General features: G+C 42.8%; 1 protein-coding gene and 1 gene segment (V, D, J or C); both read left to right on the plus strand.

Moving 5' to 3' along the window:
* Positions 1–16,439, plus strand: part of LOC120989007 — a 769,594-nt gene that overhangs the window by 258,926 nt on the left and 494,229 nt on the right. For 2 of the 6 annotated variants that reach the window (XM_040416844.1, XM_040416846.1), the window contains exon 1: positions 14,988–15,104. The exons of 3 other annotated variants lie outside the window; for them this stretch is intronic. In XM_040416844.1, the coding sequence (XP_040272778.1) occupies positions 15,059–15,104 (46 nt within the window). In that variant the 5' untranslated portion in view covers positions 14,988–15,058. Of the gene's footprint in view, positions 1–2,911; positions 2,928–14,987; positions 15,105–16,439 lie in introns of those variants that run through there. One more of the 6 variants, XM_040416850.1, reaches the window with a different exon arrangement.
* The window catches only part of LOC120989010, a 369,628-nt gene continuing 355,654 nt past the window's right edge, over positions 2,466–16,439 (plus strand). The window contains 2 exon segments of the C gene segment in view: positions 2,466–2,526; positions 2,606–2,920. Coding sequence covers positions 2,481–2,526; positions 2,606–2,920 — 361 coding nt within the window.

Genomic DNA, 16,439 nt, shown 5'->3' on the forward strand with positions numbered 1-16,439 from the left:
TGGAGCACATGGGAGAACGTTGTTCATATTTGTGTGAAATGACGCAAAATAAAGGGGGGAAAAACACAATTCACAAAGGATTAAGACTTAGGCTGGGTTCACATGGGCGTTGCGGGTGACGTACGGGAACAGATGCGGGTGCGTTGCAGGAACATGCACGATTTTTCCCCGCAAGTGCAAAGCGTTTTAATGCGTTTTGCACGTGTGTGAAGAAAATCGGCATGTTTGGTACCCAGACCCAAACCCGGACTTCACACAAGTTCGGGTTTGGGTTCAGTATTCTGTAAATTTTATTATTTTTCCTTATAACATTGTTATAAGGATAAATAATAGCATTCTTTAATACATGATGTTGACTTTCATCCTAGCAACCATGTGTGAAAATAGCACTGCATCCGCAAATGCTTGCGGATGCTTGCGATTTTCATGCAGCCCTATTCACTTCTATGGGGCCTGCGTTTCGTGCAAAACGCACAATATAGAGCATTCTGCGATTTTCACGCAACGCACAAGTGATGCGTGAAAATCACCGCTCATGTGCACAGCCCCATAGAAATTAATGGGTCCGGATTCAGTGCGGGTGCAATACGTTCACCTCACGCATTGCACCCGTGCGGAAAACTCGCCTTGTGAAAGGGGCCTTAGGCCAAGATCACACTTCAGTTATTTGATCAGTTATTTCGAACCAAAACCAGGTGTGGGTCAAAAACACAGAACAGATGCAGATCTTTCCATTATACCTTATCTATGAGTAGGCTTCACTACTGGTTTTGGCTCACAATAACTGATGGAAATAGCTGATCAAATAACTGAAATGTGAACACATCCTAAGGCGTCATGCACACGACAGTATTTTTTCACGGTCCGCAAAACGGGATTCTGTTGTTCCGTAGGCTACTTTCGCACAGACGGATCCGCAGATCCGTCTGCAGAGAGCTTTTTCAGATATGAGTTTTCACATCGTGAAAACTCAGATCCGACAGTATATTCTAACACAGAGGCGTTCCCATAGTGATAGTGCGGCACCTGAGGGGTTAATTGTGCGGATCACAGCCCCCTGTAAGAGATCGGGTGCTGCCAGGCAGGAGGGGGCAGTCATGTACACAGTTCTTAGTATATTCTAACTTGAAGCGTCCCCATCACCATGGGAACGCCTCTGTGTTAGAATATACTGTCGGATCTGAGTTTTCACGATGTGAAAACTCATATCTGAAAAAGCTCTCTGCAGACGGATCTGCGGATCCGTCTGTGCGAAAGCAGCCTACGGACACGGATCACGGACGCGGATGACAATCTTGTGTGCATCCGTGTTTTTTCATGTACCTATTGACTTAAATGGGTCTGCGAACCGTTGTCCGTCAAAAAAATTGGACAGGTCATATTTTTTTGACAGAAAGGAAACACGGATCACGGACGCGGATGAACAACGGTGCATTTTCCGAGTTTTCAACAAACCTATTGAAAGTCAATGGGTCCGCAGAAAATCACGGAAAACGGAACAACGGACATGGATGCACACAACGGTCGTGTGCATGAGGCCTTAAAGGGATTATCCCATAAATAATGTAAAAATCATACATAATCTAATGACATGACAACCTCTTTCTAACAAAGCTAGAAAAAACCTTGTACCTCACCTGGATCCAGAGATCTCCCCGTTCAATGCTCCAATTGTTCTGCTATATTAACTGAGCATCTGATTTCATCTCAGGGATCAGGACAGAGAAATTAGAAAAAGGGCAAACAGCAGGTGGCGTTATACAGTTAGATTTCATTAAATAACTCAGTAGCTTTAATTTTTTTATTAAATGCAATTACAAAAGTATTCAGATCCAGGTGCTGATTTTAAAAATGTGGAATATTTTTCGTGGAACAACCCATTTAAGTTGTCAACAGTTGTCCTTTATCATGACCTTTTCCTACACCTGTGCACAAAATGGCAGAATAGTGAGTCAACACAAACAATAAACCACATTCACTGATAAGACCGTGGATGCTGAATTTGGCACCAAATAAATCATGAAGTCTTAAAGATAAATGGTACAGAAAAAGCCCCAATAGTAAATCATGGGTAAGGTTAAGGGTATGGTCACACATGCAGTTCTTTTAATGTGGTTTTTGAAGATAAAAATCAGGTGAGGATCTTAAAAGGAGACAAAATTATTAAGGACAGATGCTACTTCTCTTTTCTGTTTAATCCACTCCTGGTGTATGATTCAAAACTACACCAAGAAACCTGAATGTGTGGCTGTACTCAAAGACTGAAAATCTGTGATATGTAAATCAGCGCTCAGTGTAGCTCAGCGCCAGCTGTTATATGGGAATGAAGGTCTCCAGGTAATAAAGGTTGCGGTCTCTCCAGCAGGGTGTATGTAAATGTATGTAAATACATTCTGTATAAATAGAGGAGTAGAAGCATCCATGATCAGGAACTGTGCACCAGACCTGGAAGTGACTAGTTCTATCTCCTCAGCCCGAACATGAAAAGTCTCCTTTGGTCACTCTGTGTTATATTAACTCTACAATGTGAGTCTCATTTCCTGCCAAAATCACACAAATTCTAGTAATATTTGCACTTATTATATAAGTCCCTATTTATTTGCAGGTGTCACTTCACAAATCTCTATGGTGGAGTCTGGTCCTGGGATGGTGAAGCCTTCAGAGACTCTGGACATGACCTGTAAAGTGACCGGGGCCTCCCTCACTGACAGCACTAACATGTATGGTGTACACTGGATCCGACAACCTGAAGGGAAAGGCCTGGACTGGTTAGGGGTAATATGGTATCATGATGGCAAAGCTTATGCCCAGTCTGTCCAGGGACGTCTAACTCTAACAAGAGACACAAATAAAGGAGAAGTTTATCTTAAACTCACTGGAGTGAAACCTGAAGAATCTGGGAAATATTATTGTGCTAGAGACACACAGTGTAACAGATGGACTGAGGACATGTACAGAAACTGATTTATAGAACTGGATAAATACACTGGAAATATCACTGCATTGAGCACTGAACTCTCTCTCTGGTTTATTCTGTGTCGACTTCACAAAGTGGAGAGAATAATTATTTTTATGAACAATGAACAGATATTAGGACTTTTATTCCAGGATCTGGATATAAAGAGAAATAAATGGACAAATACCTGTACAAAAAGGATTGCAAAAACCGGAGAGGGGGAGGTGTCTGCCTTTATGTAAAGTCCTGTCTAAAGCCCACAGTCCGAGAAGATATAAGTGAGGGACATGAACATGTGAAGTCACTGTGGGTAGAAATACATGGAGTCAAAAACAATAATAAATTACTAATAGGAGTTTATTATAAACCACCTAATATACCAGAGCCCACAGAAAATCTTCTACTAAACGAGATAGACAAGGCGGCAGATCATAATGAGGTGGTTATTATGGGGGACTTCAACTACCCAGATATAGACTGGGAAACTGAAACCTGTATCTATATATATAAAGAAGGACGTATATATGTGTGTATTTATGTATGTTCCGTGATCACTCAAAAACGCAACCATCGATTTCAACGAAACTTAGTATACACATCCCTTGCTACCTAGAAAGAAATCTTGTGGGGGTCACAGCTCTCTAGGATGTACCGTTCCTGAGATATTCCCAAAAAATGACCTGCATTAGCTAATACAAGCCTTTCTCTTCATATCCCAACTGTCATACACACGGTCACATGTCCCTTATCAGCCAATAGAAGCTCGCAGGCCCTTAGTCTCCACATACACACAGTTTTACTCCAGGTTTCCATAACAACCCAGCCATTTTTCTTCACTGCTGTAGGTCAGCTTTAGGCTAGGTCTACACGACGACAATAAGTCGCACAACAAATAGGGCACAACTACACTGCTACATGTGTCGTGCGACAAATTTTATAATGATAGTCTATGGTGTTGCACTGCGACATGTGACATGCTGCGACTGCGACGCGACAGTCGCAGAAAAATCCATCTTGGATGGATTTTTGCAACTGTCGTGTTGCAGTTGCAGCATGTCACATGTCGCAGTGTGACACCATATGGCTCATTCACCGTATCCATTTTTCCGGTCCGCAAATTGCGGATCCGCAAAACATGGATTCTGTCCATGTGTGTTCTGCATTTTGTGGATCGGATTGTCTTTCTCCTGTGTAGAACTGCCTATTCTTGTCCGCATTCTATCTTTTTACGGGGCCATGGAACAGACATACGGACATACACTGTGGTGCTGACCGCATCTTTTGCAGCCCCTTTGAAATAAATGGGTCCATATCCAATCCTCAAAATTGCGGAATGGATGCGGACAGAAATATACAGTAGTGTTAATGGGCACTAAGGTGAATATTTACCTGAGGATCTTTTTTAAACTGGGCAGTATTAAAGTATAACTGTAGTATTTTTTTTTTGGAGTATTGGATCGTGGTGATTAATATCACCTTGGTGGCCCTATTCCAACTTTTCACTGTGTATTCAATTACCCTTTAATTCCACTTTTTTGTTCCCTGTGTAACATCCCAGAGTTATGTTACTAAACTCTTTTACCTCGCTACAGTCTATTAAGTGTATTTGTACTGTCATCTTGTGTAATTTAATATCACATCCTCAATAATGTGCATTTTCTAGGCCTGTTTCATGTACATCAGCAGGTGGCAGCAATGTCAGCAGGACCTTAGTGTCAGTTGAGTGTTTCTAAACTGGAATAGTTTATTCCAGCTTAGCTACCCCCTCTTTGAGGAGGTGTGGAATGTTCCTACATCCTGCCTCATGGGGAGGAAAGGAAGTTAGAGCTAGTGTGCCAGCTGCCCCTGCTTGGGGAAGGCTGTGCTGGTAGGAGCTCCCAGTTCTAGGGATCCCAACCTAGGATCGAGTCTCGGCTGAGACCAAAGATCACCATTCCCAGTCTGAGCCTTACAGCCTCAGCTGGTTGACAAGCAAGCAGCACCTCCAGATCTCCAGGACGAACCATTCCCTGTGAGCATAACTGTAAGTACCATCCAGAGACCAGGAGAAGCCTCCTCAGCTAGTCAGTCCCATACACAGCAGAAGATAGACAGAGCAGTAGACAGATTCCTGCCATATTCTCCAGGCATATGATGGAGCAGAAGAGATAGTAATCCTTGCCATATATTGCCAATACCTGCTGGGACCCAAGACTATTGCTGTATCTCATGTGGATTAATGCTGCCTCCAGTAAAGACAAGTTGAATTATATTTCAAGTCTGGATCTCATTTACTGCTACTAAAACCCTCAATTACTATTACTACTAGCAACACACTAATTTATTGCAAGTGAGCCAGGATCCAGGAGTCCAGCGGTACAAAGGTAGGAGACACCGTTGACACTATACCTACTGCTACACAGAGACATTACACCACTCTGGCATTCCTCACCTGGTACGTGAGTTGCAACACCTTAAAGAGCCCTGAGACTGTACCCTGTGCACGCTGCAATTGGCGTCACGAACAAAAACTTTTAACTATTACCTACACCTGACCCAGTCAGTGCATATTATTGCGCCAGTGTGCATTAGTCCAATCCGGCTTACTGCACCTGTACTGCCTACTGTTACCTGTGCTTAAAATGGGGTTGCTAGGCATGGTCCGTCTATCTGTTGAAGGACGGAGCACGCAGCGTGCATGATCACATTACTGACAGTCAGGGACTGTAAGTAAATGATTAAAGCCAGGTCCTCCCCAGCAGCTGATAACAGTGCCTGGGCTGTGTGCACTTCTCCCTGTCCCTGCGCTTGGCAGATGCTCCCTCACTCAGCAGAGCTGGAGAAAGCAGAGTTGGTGCAGCGCAGACCAGGGAAGGGAGATCTGCCATCTGCTCAGTGTATAAATGAAAGCAACATGTGGTAAGCGGACCCCTTTGTGCTGCAGGAGATTAACCCTTTAGGGGGAGGGCTCAGGTTACTGACACTTTTGGAGGGCTATTGTTACTGGCTAGTGAGGGCAGGCGGCCATCTTAACTGAATAGTGAAATTGCAGTTTTATGCAGACTGGTTGCTAAGGGCTGAATCTTATTAAATATGGGGTAAGTCAGTCTAATAGTAACTGATTCTGGAATATCATGTTATTAGTAACTACATATATGAAAATTGAAATTAGGGTCTAAATGTGACAGTTATCCTTTAAACTCTCATCCCAATAACTGGGCCATGTAATTGTACGGTATTTCAGGCAGCTAATATTTATTGTGTGATGATAGAGGGATCCAGATATTAAAATTGTTAGGAGTAGGCAACCCTTCCCTTTACATTCCTGTAGGGGGTCATCACCTCTTCTATGTCCTTGCAGGCTGGAGATTGTAGCAATAAAAACCAGTAAGATGGAACAAATTCACAGAAACTAGAGCCCTATCATAAAGTGTGAAGATGTCAGATATCAGCGTTATACAGACCGGAAACGTTAGAGGGGTTAGGAAAAGGCTAGTGTTTTTTCCAGTCGTGGTCACACATGGAAACTCTATCTTGCAATATACAGTACAGACCAAAAGTTTGGACACACCTTCTCATTCAAAGAGTTTTCTTTATTTTCATGACTATGAAGGCATCAAAACTATGAATTAACACATGTGGAATTATATACATAACAAACAAGTGTGAAACAACTGAAAATATGTCATATTCTAGGTTCTTCAAAGTAGCCACCTTTTGCTTTGATTACTGCTTTGCACACTCTTGGCATTCTCTTGATGAGCTTCAAGAGGTAGTCCCCTGAAATGGTCTTCCAACAGTCTTGAAGGAGTTCCCAGAGATGCTTAGCACTTGTTGGCCCTTTTGCCTTCACTCTGCGGTCCAGCTCACCCCAAACCATCTCGATTGGGTTCAGGTCCGGTGACTGTGGAGGACAGGTCATCTGGCGCAGCACCCCATCACTCTCCTTCATGGTCAAATAGCCCTTACTTTCAAAGTTTTCCCAATTTTTCGGCTGACTGACTGACCTTCATTTCTTAAAGTAATGATGGCCACTCGTTTTTCTTTACTTAGCTGCTTTTTTCTTGCCATAATACAAATTCTAACAGTCTATTCAGTAGGACTATCAGCTGTGTATCCACCTGACTTCTCCTCAACGCAACTGATGGTCCCAACCCCATTTATAAGGCAAGAAATCCCACTTATTAAACCTGACAGGGCACACCTGTGAAGTGAAAACCATTTCAGGGGACTACCTCTTGAAGCTCATCTAGAGAATGCCAAGAGTGTGCAAAGCAGTAATCAAAGCAAAAGGTGGCTACTTTGAAGAACCTAGAATATGACATATTTTCAGTTGTTTCACACTTGTTTGTTATGTATATAATTCCATATGTGTTAATTCATAGTTTTGATGCCTTCAGTGTGAATCTACAATTTTCATAGTCATATGAAAATAAAGAAAACTCTTTGAATGAGAAGGTGTGTCCAAACTTTTGGTCTGTACTGTACATCAAAGAAATAAGTGGACAAATCCATATTTGAGCCACATGCTTAGTCCTGAAAACTCAGGCCATGGATATGATTCTACGATCAAAGTCAAATACTGTAGATCCCAGCTCAGAAACAGCGAGCAATTAGATAACTCCATGTATCCTGCCATTACCTCCGCCATGTTTGGTACGCACGTGTGCGGGACATTCGGACGGAATGGATGGAGGTAATATGAAATAACTAAGGTGAATACCCGAAAAGATATTTCAATACAAAGATTTTGAGGCAGACTTTGTTTTCAGCAAGTGGTTGTAAAAACTGTCATAAAAGGTCATTACCATTCTCCCAGGCCTCCTCTGACATCACAGGTGGGGGTGATGGGGGGGAAATACTGACCCTTTTTAACACATGCATGGAGAACAGCAAAATGTCCTTTCTTTGGGGATCACTAGCTTGGTGTACTGACCAATATCTCTGTTTCCCCAGGCAACCGGACTTAACCGTTGCGTAAGTTATTAAATTCTGTTTTTATCCCTTTTGTTTTAACAAACTGTTATTTTGCGCTGTCTGTATATTTGTCTGTATATTTGTCTGTTATGTTTTGTATGATAACCCTATTGTTTGTATGCACTGTCCTTTTTTTATATTAAGACTACTGCAACATTCTCGTCTGTGGCCTTCCATCTAGCACTCTTGCACCCCTCCAATCTATCCTCAACTCTGCTGCCCGACTAATCCACCTCTCACCCTATTATTCATCTGCCTCTCCCCTCTCCCAAACCCTTCACTGGCTCCCCATTGCCCAGCGAATTCAGTTCAAAATACTAACAAATACATACAAGGCCGTCCACAATCTGTCCCATCCCTACATCTCTGAGCTACTTTCCCGATACATTCCCACACGCAATCTCTGATGCTCACAAGACCTCCTTCTCTCCTCTCCTCTTATCACCTCTTCCCACATTCGCCTCCAAGATTTCTCCTGTGCATCCCCCACACTCTGGAGCTCGCTACCCCAACATATCAGACTCTCACCTATAGTGGAATTCTTCAAAAGAAACCTGAAAACTTACCTCTTCAGACAAGCCTACAACCAGCAACCCTGCTGCCTCTATACCGCCATGACCAACTTCACAAGCACCTACTGTGTCCTTCTCCCATACCATGGAAATTGCAAGCCCTCACAGGCAGGGCCCTCTCTCCTTCTGTTCCAGTTTGTTACTCGTCTTGTTTATGATTAATGCAATTGTCTGTATTATGTATGTATACCCCTTTTCACCCCTTTTCATATGTGCAGCGCTATGGAATGAATGGCGCTTTAATAATAAATAATAATAATTGGTTGACTAGTTACATCTTTAATTGAGTAGTAGTACATGGCCACATCGGACAGCCATGATGCCTTTGAGACACTGTCCACCATGTGGTAAGAAGTGAATGGCCATGACGGTTTTCTATTAACTCACTGGATAGATTTTTTATTCCGCATACATTCTTATTGGCTGTAGAGTTTTGTGGGTTACCACAGTGTTGAAACTACAGTGGACTTTTTGTCCTAATTTGTGTCAAGTGTTGCTTTATGGAGCACATGGGAGAACATTGTCCATATTTGTGTGAAATGACGCAAAATAAAGGGGAAAAAATTCACAAAGATTAAGACTTAGGCCAAGTTCACAATTCAGTTATTTGATCTGTTATTTCGAACCAAAACCAGGTGTGGGTCAAAAACACAGACCAGGTGCAGATCTTTCCATTATACCTTATCTATGAGTAGGCTTCACTACTGGTTTTGGCTCACAATAACTGATGGAAATAACTGATCAAATAACTGAAGTGTGAACACATCCTTAAAGGGATTATCCCATAAATAATGTAAAAATCATACATAATCTAGTGACATGACAACCTCTTTCTAACAAAGCTAGAACAAACCTTGTACCTCACCTGGATCCAGAGATCTCCCCGTTCAATGCTCCAATTGTTCTGCTATATTTAGCAGGGAAATGTCCTTTCTGCTGCAGCTGGTAGCAGTTAAAGGATGGGACTGAGCATCTGCTTTCATCTCAGGGAGCAGGACAGAGAAATTAGAAAAAGGGCAAACAGCAGGTGGCGTTATACAGTTAGATTTCATTAAATAACTCAGTAGCTTTAATTTTTTTTAATTAAATGCAATTACAAAAGTATTTCGATCCAGGTGCTGATTTTAAAAATGTGGAATATTTTTTGTGGGACAACCCCTTTAACCACCTCCGGACCGCCTAACGCAGGATCGCGTTCCGGAGGTGGCAGCCCTGCGCAGAGTCACGCATATATGCGTCATCTCGCGATGGGCGAGATTTCCTGTGAACGCGCGCACACAGGCGCGCGCGCTCACAGGAACGGAAGGTAAGAGAGTTGATCTCCAGCCTGCCAGCGGCGATCGTTCGCTGGCAGGCTGGAGATGTGTTTTTTTTAACCCCTAACAGGTATATTAGACGCTGTTTTGATAACAGCGTCTAATATACCTGCTACCTGGTCCTCTGGTGGTCCCCTTTGTTTGGATCGACCACCAGAGGACACAGGTAGCTCAGTAAAGTCCCACCAAGCACCACTACACTACACTACACCCCCCCCCCCGTCACTTATTAACCCCTTATTAGCCCCTGATCACCCCTGATCACCCCATATAGACTCCCTGATCACCCCCCTGTCATTGATCACCCCCCTGTCATTGATTACCCCCCTGTAAAGCTCCATTCAGATGTCCGCATGATTTTTACGGATCCACTGATAGATGGATCGGATCCGCAAAACGCATCCGGACGTCTGAATGAAGCCTTACAGGGGCGTGATCAATGACTGTGGTTATCACCCCATATAGACTCCCTGATCACCCCCCCTGTCATTGATTACACCCCTGTCATTGATCAACCCCCTGTAAAGCTCCATTCAGATGTCCGCATGATTTTTACGGATGCACTGATAGATGGATCCGATCCGCAAAACGCATCCGGACGTCTGAATGAAGCCTTACAGGGGCATGATCAATGACTGTGGTGATCACCCCATATAGACTCCCTGATCACCCCCCTGTAAAGCTCCATTCAGATGTCCGCATGATTTTTACGGATGCACTGATAGATGGATCCGATCCGCAAAACGCATCCGGACGTCTGAATGAAGCCTTACAGGGGCGTGATCAATGACTGTGGTGATCACCCCATATAGACTCCCTGATCACCCCCCTGTCATTGATCACCCCCCTGTAAAGCTCCATTCAGATGTCCGCATGATTTTTACGGATGCACTGATAGATGGATCCGATCCGCAAAACGCATCCGGACGTCTGAATGAAGCCTTACAGGGGCATGATCAATGACTGTGGTGATCACCCCATATAGACTCCCTGATCACCCCCCTGTCATTGATCACCCCCCTGTAAAGCTCCATTCAGATGTCCGCATGATTTTTACGGATCCACTGATAGATGGATCGGATCCGCAAAACGCATCCGGACGTCTGAATGAAGCCTTACAGGGGAGTGATCAATGACTGTGGTGATCACCCCATATAGACTCCCTGATCACCCCCCTGTCATTGATTACCCCCCTGTAAAGCTCCATTCAGATGTCCGCATGATTTTTACGGATGCACTGATAGATGGATCGGATCCGCAAAACGCATCCGGACGTCTGAATGAAGCCTTACAGGGGCGTGATCAATGACTGTGGTGATCACCCCATATAGACTCCCTGATCACCCCCCTGTCATTGATCAACCCCCCTGTCATTGATCAACCCCCCTGTCATTGATCACCCCCCTGTCATTGATCACCCCCCTGTCATTGATCACCCCTCTGTAAGGCTCCATTCAGATATTTTTTTGGCCCAAGTTAGCAGAATTTTTTTTTTTTTCTTACAAAGTCTCATATTCCACTAACTTGTGTCAAAAAATAAAATCTCACATGAACTCACCATACCCCTCACGGAATCCAAATGCGTAAAATTTTTTAGACATTTATATTCCAGACTTCTTCTCACGCTTTAGGGCCCCTAGAATGCCAGGGCAGTATAAATACCCCACATGTGACCCCATTTCGGAAAGAAGACACCCCCAGGTATTCCGTGAGGGGCATATTGAGTCCATGAAAGATTGAAATTTTTGTCCCAAGTTAGCGGAACGGGAGACTTTGTGAGAAAAAAATTAAAAATATCAATTTCCGCTAACTTGTGCCAAAAAAAAAAAATTTCTATGAACTCGCCATGCCCCTCATTGAATACCTTGGGGTGTCTTCTTTCCAAAATGGGGTCACATGTGGGGTATTTATACTGCTCTGGCATTCTAGGGGCCCCAAAGCGTGAGAAGAAGTCTGGTATCCAAATGTCTAAAAATGCCCTCCTAAAAGGAATTTGGGCACCTTTGCGCATCTAGGCTGCAAAAAAGTGTCACACATCTGGTATCGCCGTACTCAGGAGAAGTTGGGGAATGTGTTTTGGGGTGTCATTTTACATATACCCATGCTGGGTGAGAGAAATATCTTGGTCAAATGCCAACTTTGTATAAAAAAATGGGAAAAGTTGTCTTTTGCCAAGATATTTCTCTCACCCAGCATGGGTATATGTAAAATGACACCCCAAAACACATTCCCCAACTTCTCCTGAATACGGCGATACCACATGTGTGACACTTTTTTGCAGCCTAGGTGGGCAAAGGGGCCCATATTCCAAAGAGCACCTTTAGGATTTCACAGGTCATTTACCTACTTACCACACATTAGGGCCCCTGGAAAATGCCAGGGCAGTATAACTACCCCACAAGTGACCCCATTTTTGAAAGAAGACACCCCAAGGTATTCCGTGAGGGGCATGGCGAGTTCCTAGAATTTTTTATTTTTTGTCACAAGTTAGTGGAAAATGATGATTTTTTTATTTTTTTTTTTTCATACAAAGTCTCATATTCCACTAACTTGTGACAAAAAATAAAAAGTTCCATGAACTCACTATGCCCATCAGCGAATACCTTGGGGTCTCTTCTTTCCAAAATGGGGTCACTTGTGGGGTAGTTATACTGCCCTGGCATTCTAGGGGCCCAAATGTGTGGTAAGGAGTTTGAAATCAAATTCTGTAAAAAATGACCTGTGAAATCCGAAAGGTGCTCTTTTGAATATGGGCCCCTTTGCCCACCTAGGCTGCAAAAAAGTGTCACACATCTGGTATCTCCGTAATCGGGAGAAGTTGGGGAATGTGTTTTGGGGTGTCATTTTACATATACCCATGCTGGGTGAGAGAAATATCTTGGCAAAAGACAACTTTTCCCATTTTTTTATACAAAGTTGGCATTTGACCAAGATATTTATCTCACCCAGCATGGGTATATGTAAAAAGACACCCCAAAACACATTCCTCAACTTCTCCTGAATACAGAGATACCAGATGTGTGACACTTTTTTGCAGCCTAGGTGGGCAAAGGGGCCCACATTCCAAAGAGCACCTTTCGGATTTCACAGGTCATTTACCTACTTACCACACATTTGGGCCCCTAGAATGCCAGGGCAGTATAACTACCCCACAAGTGACCCCATTTTGGAAAGAAGAGACCCCAAGGTATTCGCTGATGGGCATAGTGAGTTCATGGAAGTTTTTATTTTTTGTCACAAGTTTGTGGAATATGAGACTTTGTATGAAAAAAAAAAATAAAAAAAAAAATCATCATTTTCCACTAACTTGTGACAAAAAATAAAAAATTCTAGGAACTCGCCATGCCCCTCACGGAATACCTTGGGGTGTCTTCTTTCCAAAATGGGGTCACTTGTGGGGTAGTTATACTGCCCTGGTATTCTAGGGGCCCAAATGTGTGGTAAGGAGTTTGAAATCAAATTCAGGAAAAAATGAGGAGTGAAATCCGAAAGGTGCTCTTTGGAATATGGGCCCCTTTGCCCACCTAGGCTGCAAAAAAGTGTCACACATCTGGTATCCCCGTACTCAGGAGAAGTTGAGGAATGTGTTTTGGGGTGTCTTTTTACATATACCCATGCTGGGTGAGATAAATATCTTGGTCAAATGACAACTTTGTATAAAAAAATGGGAAAAGTTGTCTTTTGCCAAGATATTTCTCTCACCCAGCATGGGTATATATAAAATGACACCCCAAAACACATTCCCCACCTTCTCCTGAGTACGGAGATACCAGATGTGTGACACTTTTTTGCAGCCTAGGTGGGCAAAGGGGCCCATATTCCAAAGAGCACCTTTCGGATTTCACTGGTCATTTTTTACAGAATTTGATTTCAAACTCCTTACCACACATTTGGGCCCCTAGAATGCCAGGGCAGTATAACTTCCCCACAAGTGACCCCATTTTGGAAAGAAGAGACCCCAAGGTATTCGCTGATGGGCATAGTGAGTTCATAGAACTTTTTATTTTTTGTCACAAGTTAGTGGAATATGAGACTTTGTAAGAAAAAAAAAAAAAAAAAAAAATCATAATTTTCCGCTAACTTGTGACAAAAAATAAAAAGTTCTATGAACTCACTATGCCCATCAGTGAATACCTTAGGGTGTGTACTTTCAGAAATGGGGTCATTTGTGGGGTGTTTGTACTGTCTGGGCATTATAGAACCTCAGGAAACATGACAGGTGCTCAGAAAGTCAGAGCTGCTTCAAAAAGCGGAAATTCACATTTTTGTACCATAGTTTGTAAACGCTATAACTTTTACCCAAACCATTTTTTTTTACCCAAACATTTTTTTTTTATCAAAGACATGTAGAACTATAAATTTAGAGCAAAATTTCTATATGGATGTCGTTTTTTTTGCAAAATTTTACAACTGAAAGTGAAAAATGTCATTTTTTTGCAAAAAAATCGTTAAATTTCGATTAATAACAAAAAAAGTAAAAATGTCAGCAGCAATGAAATACCACCAAATGAAAGCTCTATTAGTGAGAAGAAAAGGAGGTAAAATTCATTTGGGTGGTAAGTTGCATGACCGAGCAATAAATGGTGAAAGTAGTGTAGGTCAGAAGTGTAAAAAGTGGCCTGGTCTTTCAGGGTGTTTAAGCACTGGGGGCTGAGGTGGTTAAGATATCAACCATTGTCCTTTATCATGACCTTTTCCTACACCTGTGCACATAATGGCAGAATAATGAGTCAACACAAACAATAAACCTTATTCACTGATAAGACCGTGGATGCTGAATTTGGCACCAAATAAATCATGAAGTCTTAAAGATAAATGGTACAGAAAAAGCCCCAATAGTAAATCATGGGTAAGGTTAAGGGTATGGTCACACATGCAGTTCTTTTAATGTGGTTTTTGAAGATAAAAATCATGTGAGGATCTTAAAAGGAGACAAAATTATTAAGGACAGATGCTACTTCTCTTTTCTGTTTAATCCACTCCTGGTGTATGATTCAAAACTACACCAAGAAACCTGAATGTGTGGCTGTACTCAAAGACTGAAAATCTGTGATATGTAAATCAGCGCTCAGTGTAGCTCAGCGCCAGCTGTTATATGGGAATGAAGGTCTCCAGGTAATAAAGGTTGTGGTCTCTCAAGCAGGGTGTATGTAAATGTATGTAAATATGTTCTGTATAAATAGAGGAGTAGAAGCATCCATGAGCAGGAACTGTGCACCAGACCTGGAAGTGACTAGTTCTATCTCCTCAGCCCGAACATGAAGAGTCTCCTTTGGTCACTCTGTGTTATATTAACTCTACAATGTGAGTCTCATTTCCTGCCCAAATCACACAAATTCTAGTAATAATTGCAATTATTATATAAGTCCCTATTTATTTGCAGGTGTCACTTCACAAATCTCTATGGTGGAGTCTGGTCCTGGGATGGTGAAGCCTTCAGAGACTCTGGACATGATCTGTAAAGTGACCGGGGCATCCCTCACTGACAGCACTAACATGCATTGTGTAGAATGGGTCCGACAACCTGAAGGGAAAGGACTGGACTGGTTAGGAAGAATATGTTATAATGATGGCAAAGCTTATGCCCAGTCTCTTCAGGGACGTCTAACTCTAACAAGAGACACAAATAAAGGAGAAGTTTATCTTAAACTCACTGGAGTGAAACCTGAAGAATCTGGAAAATATTACTGTGCTAGACATGGGTACACAGTGTAACAGATGGACTGAGGACATGTACAGAAACTGATTGCAAAAGAATTGCAAAAACCGGAGAGGGGGAGGGGTCTGCCTTTATGTAAAGTCCTGTCTAAAGCCCACAGTCCGTGAAGATATAAGTGAGGGACATGAACATGTGGAGTCACTGTGGGTAGAAATACATGGAGTCAAAAACAATAATAAATTACTAATAGGAGTTTATTATAAACCACCTATCATACCAGAGCCCACAGAAAATCTGCTATTAAACGAGACAGACAAGGCGGCAGATCATAATGAGGTTGTTATTATGGGGGACTTCAACTACCCAGATATAGACTGGGAAACTAAAACCTGCATCTATATATACACTGCTCAAAAAAATAAAGGGAACACTTAAACAACACAATGTAACTCCAAGTCAATCACACTTCTGTGAAATCAAACTGTCCACTTAGGAAGCAACACTGAGTGACAATCAATTTCACATGCTGTGTGCAAATGGGATAGACAACAGGTGGAAATTATAGGCAATTAGCAAGACACCCCCAATAAAGGAGTGGTTCTGCAGGTGGTGACCACAGATCACTTCTCAGTTCCTATGCTTCCTGGCTGATGTTTTGGTTACTTTTGCTGGCGGTGCTTTCACTGTAGTGGTAGCATTAGACGGAGTCTACAACCCACACAAGTGGCTCAGGTAGTACAGCTTATTCAGGATGGCACATCAATGCGAGCTGTGGCAAGAAGGTTTGCTGTGTCTGTCAACGTAGTGTCCAGAGCATGGAGGCGCTACCAAAAGACAGGCCAGTACATCAGGAGACGTGGAGGAGGCCGTAGGAGGGCAATAACCCAGCAGCAGGACCGCTACCTCCGCCTTTGTGCAAGGAGGAACAGGAGGAGCACTGCCAGAGCCCTGCAAAATGACTTCCAGCAGGCCACAAATGT

The sequence above is a fragment of the Bufo bufo genome, chromosome 2 (genome assembly GCF_905171765.1).
Source record: "Bufo bufo chromosome 2, aBufBuf1.1, whole genome shotgun sequence".
NCBI lineage: Eukaryota > Metazoa > Chordata > Amphibia > Anura > Bufonidae > Bufo > Bufo bufo.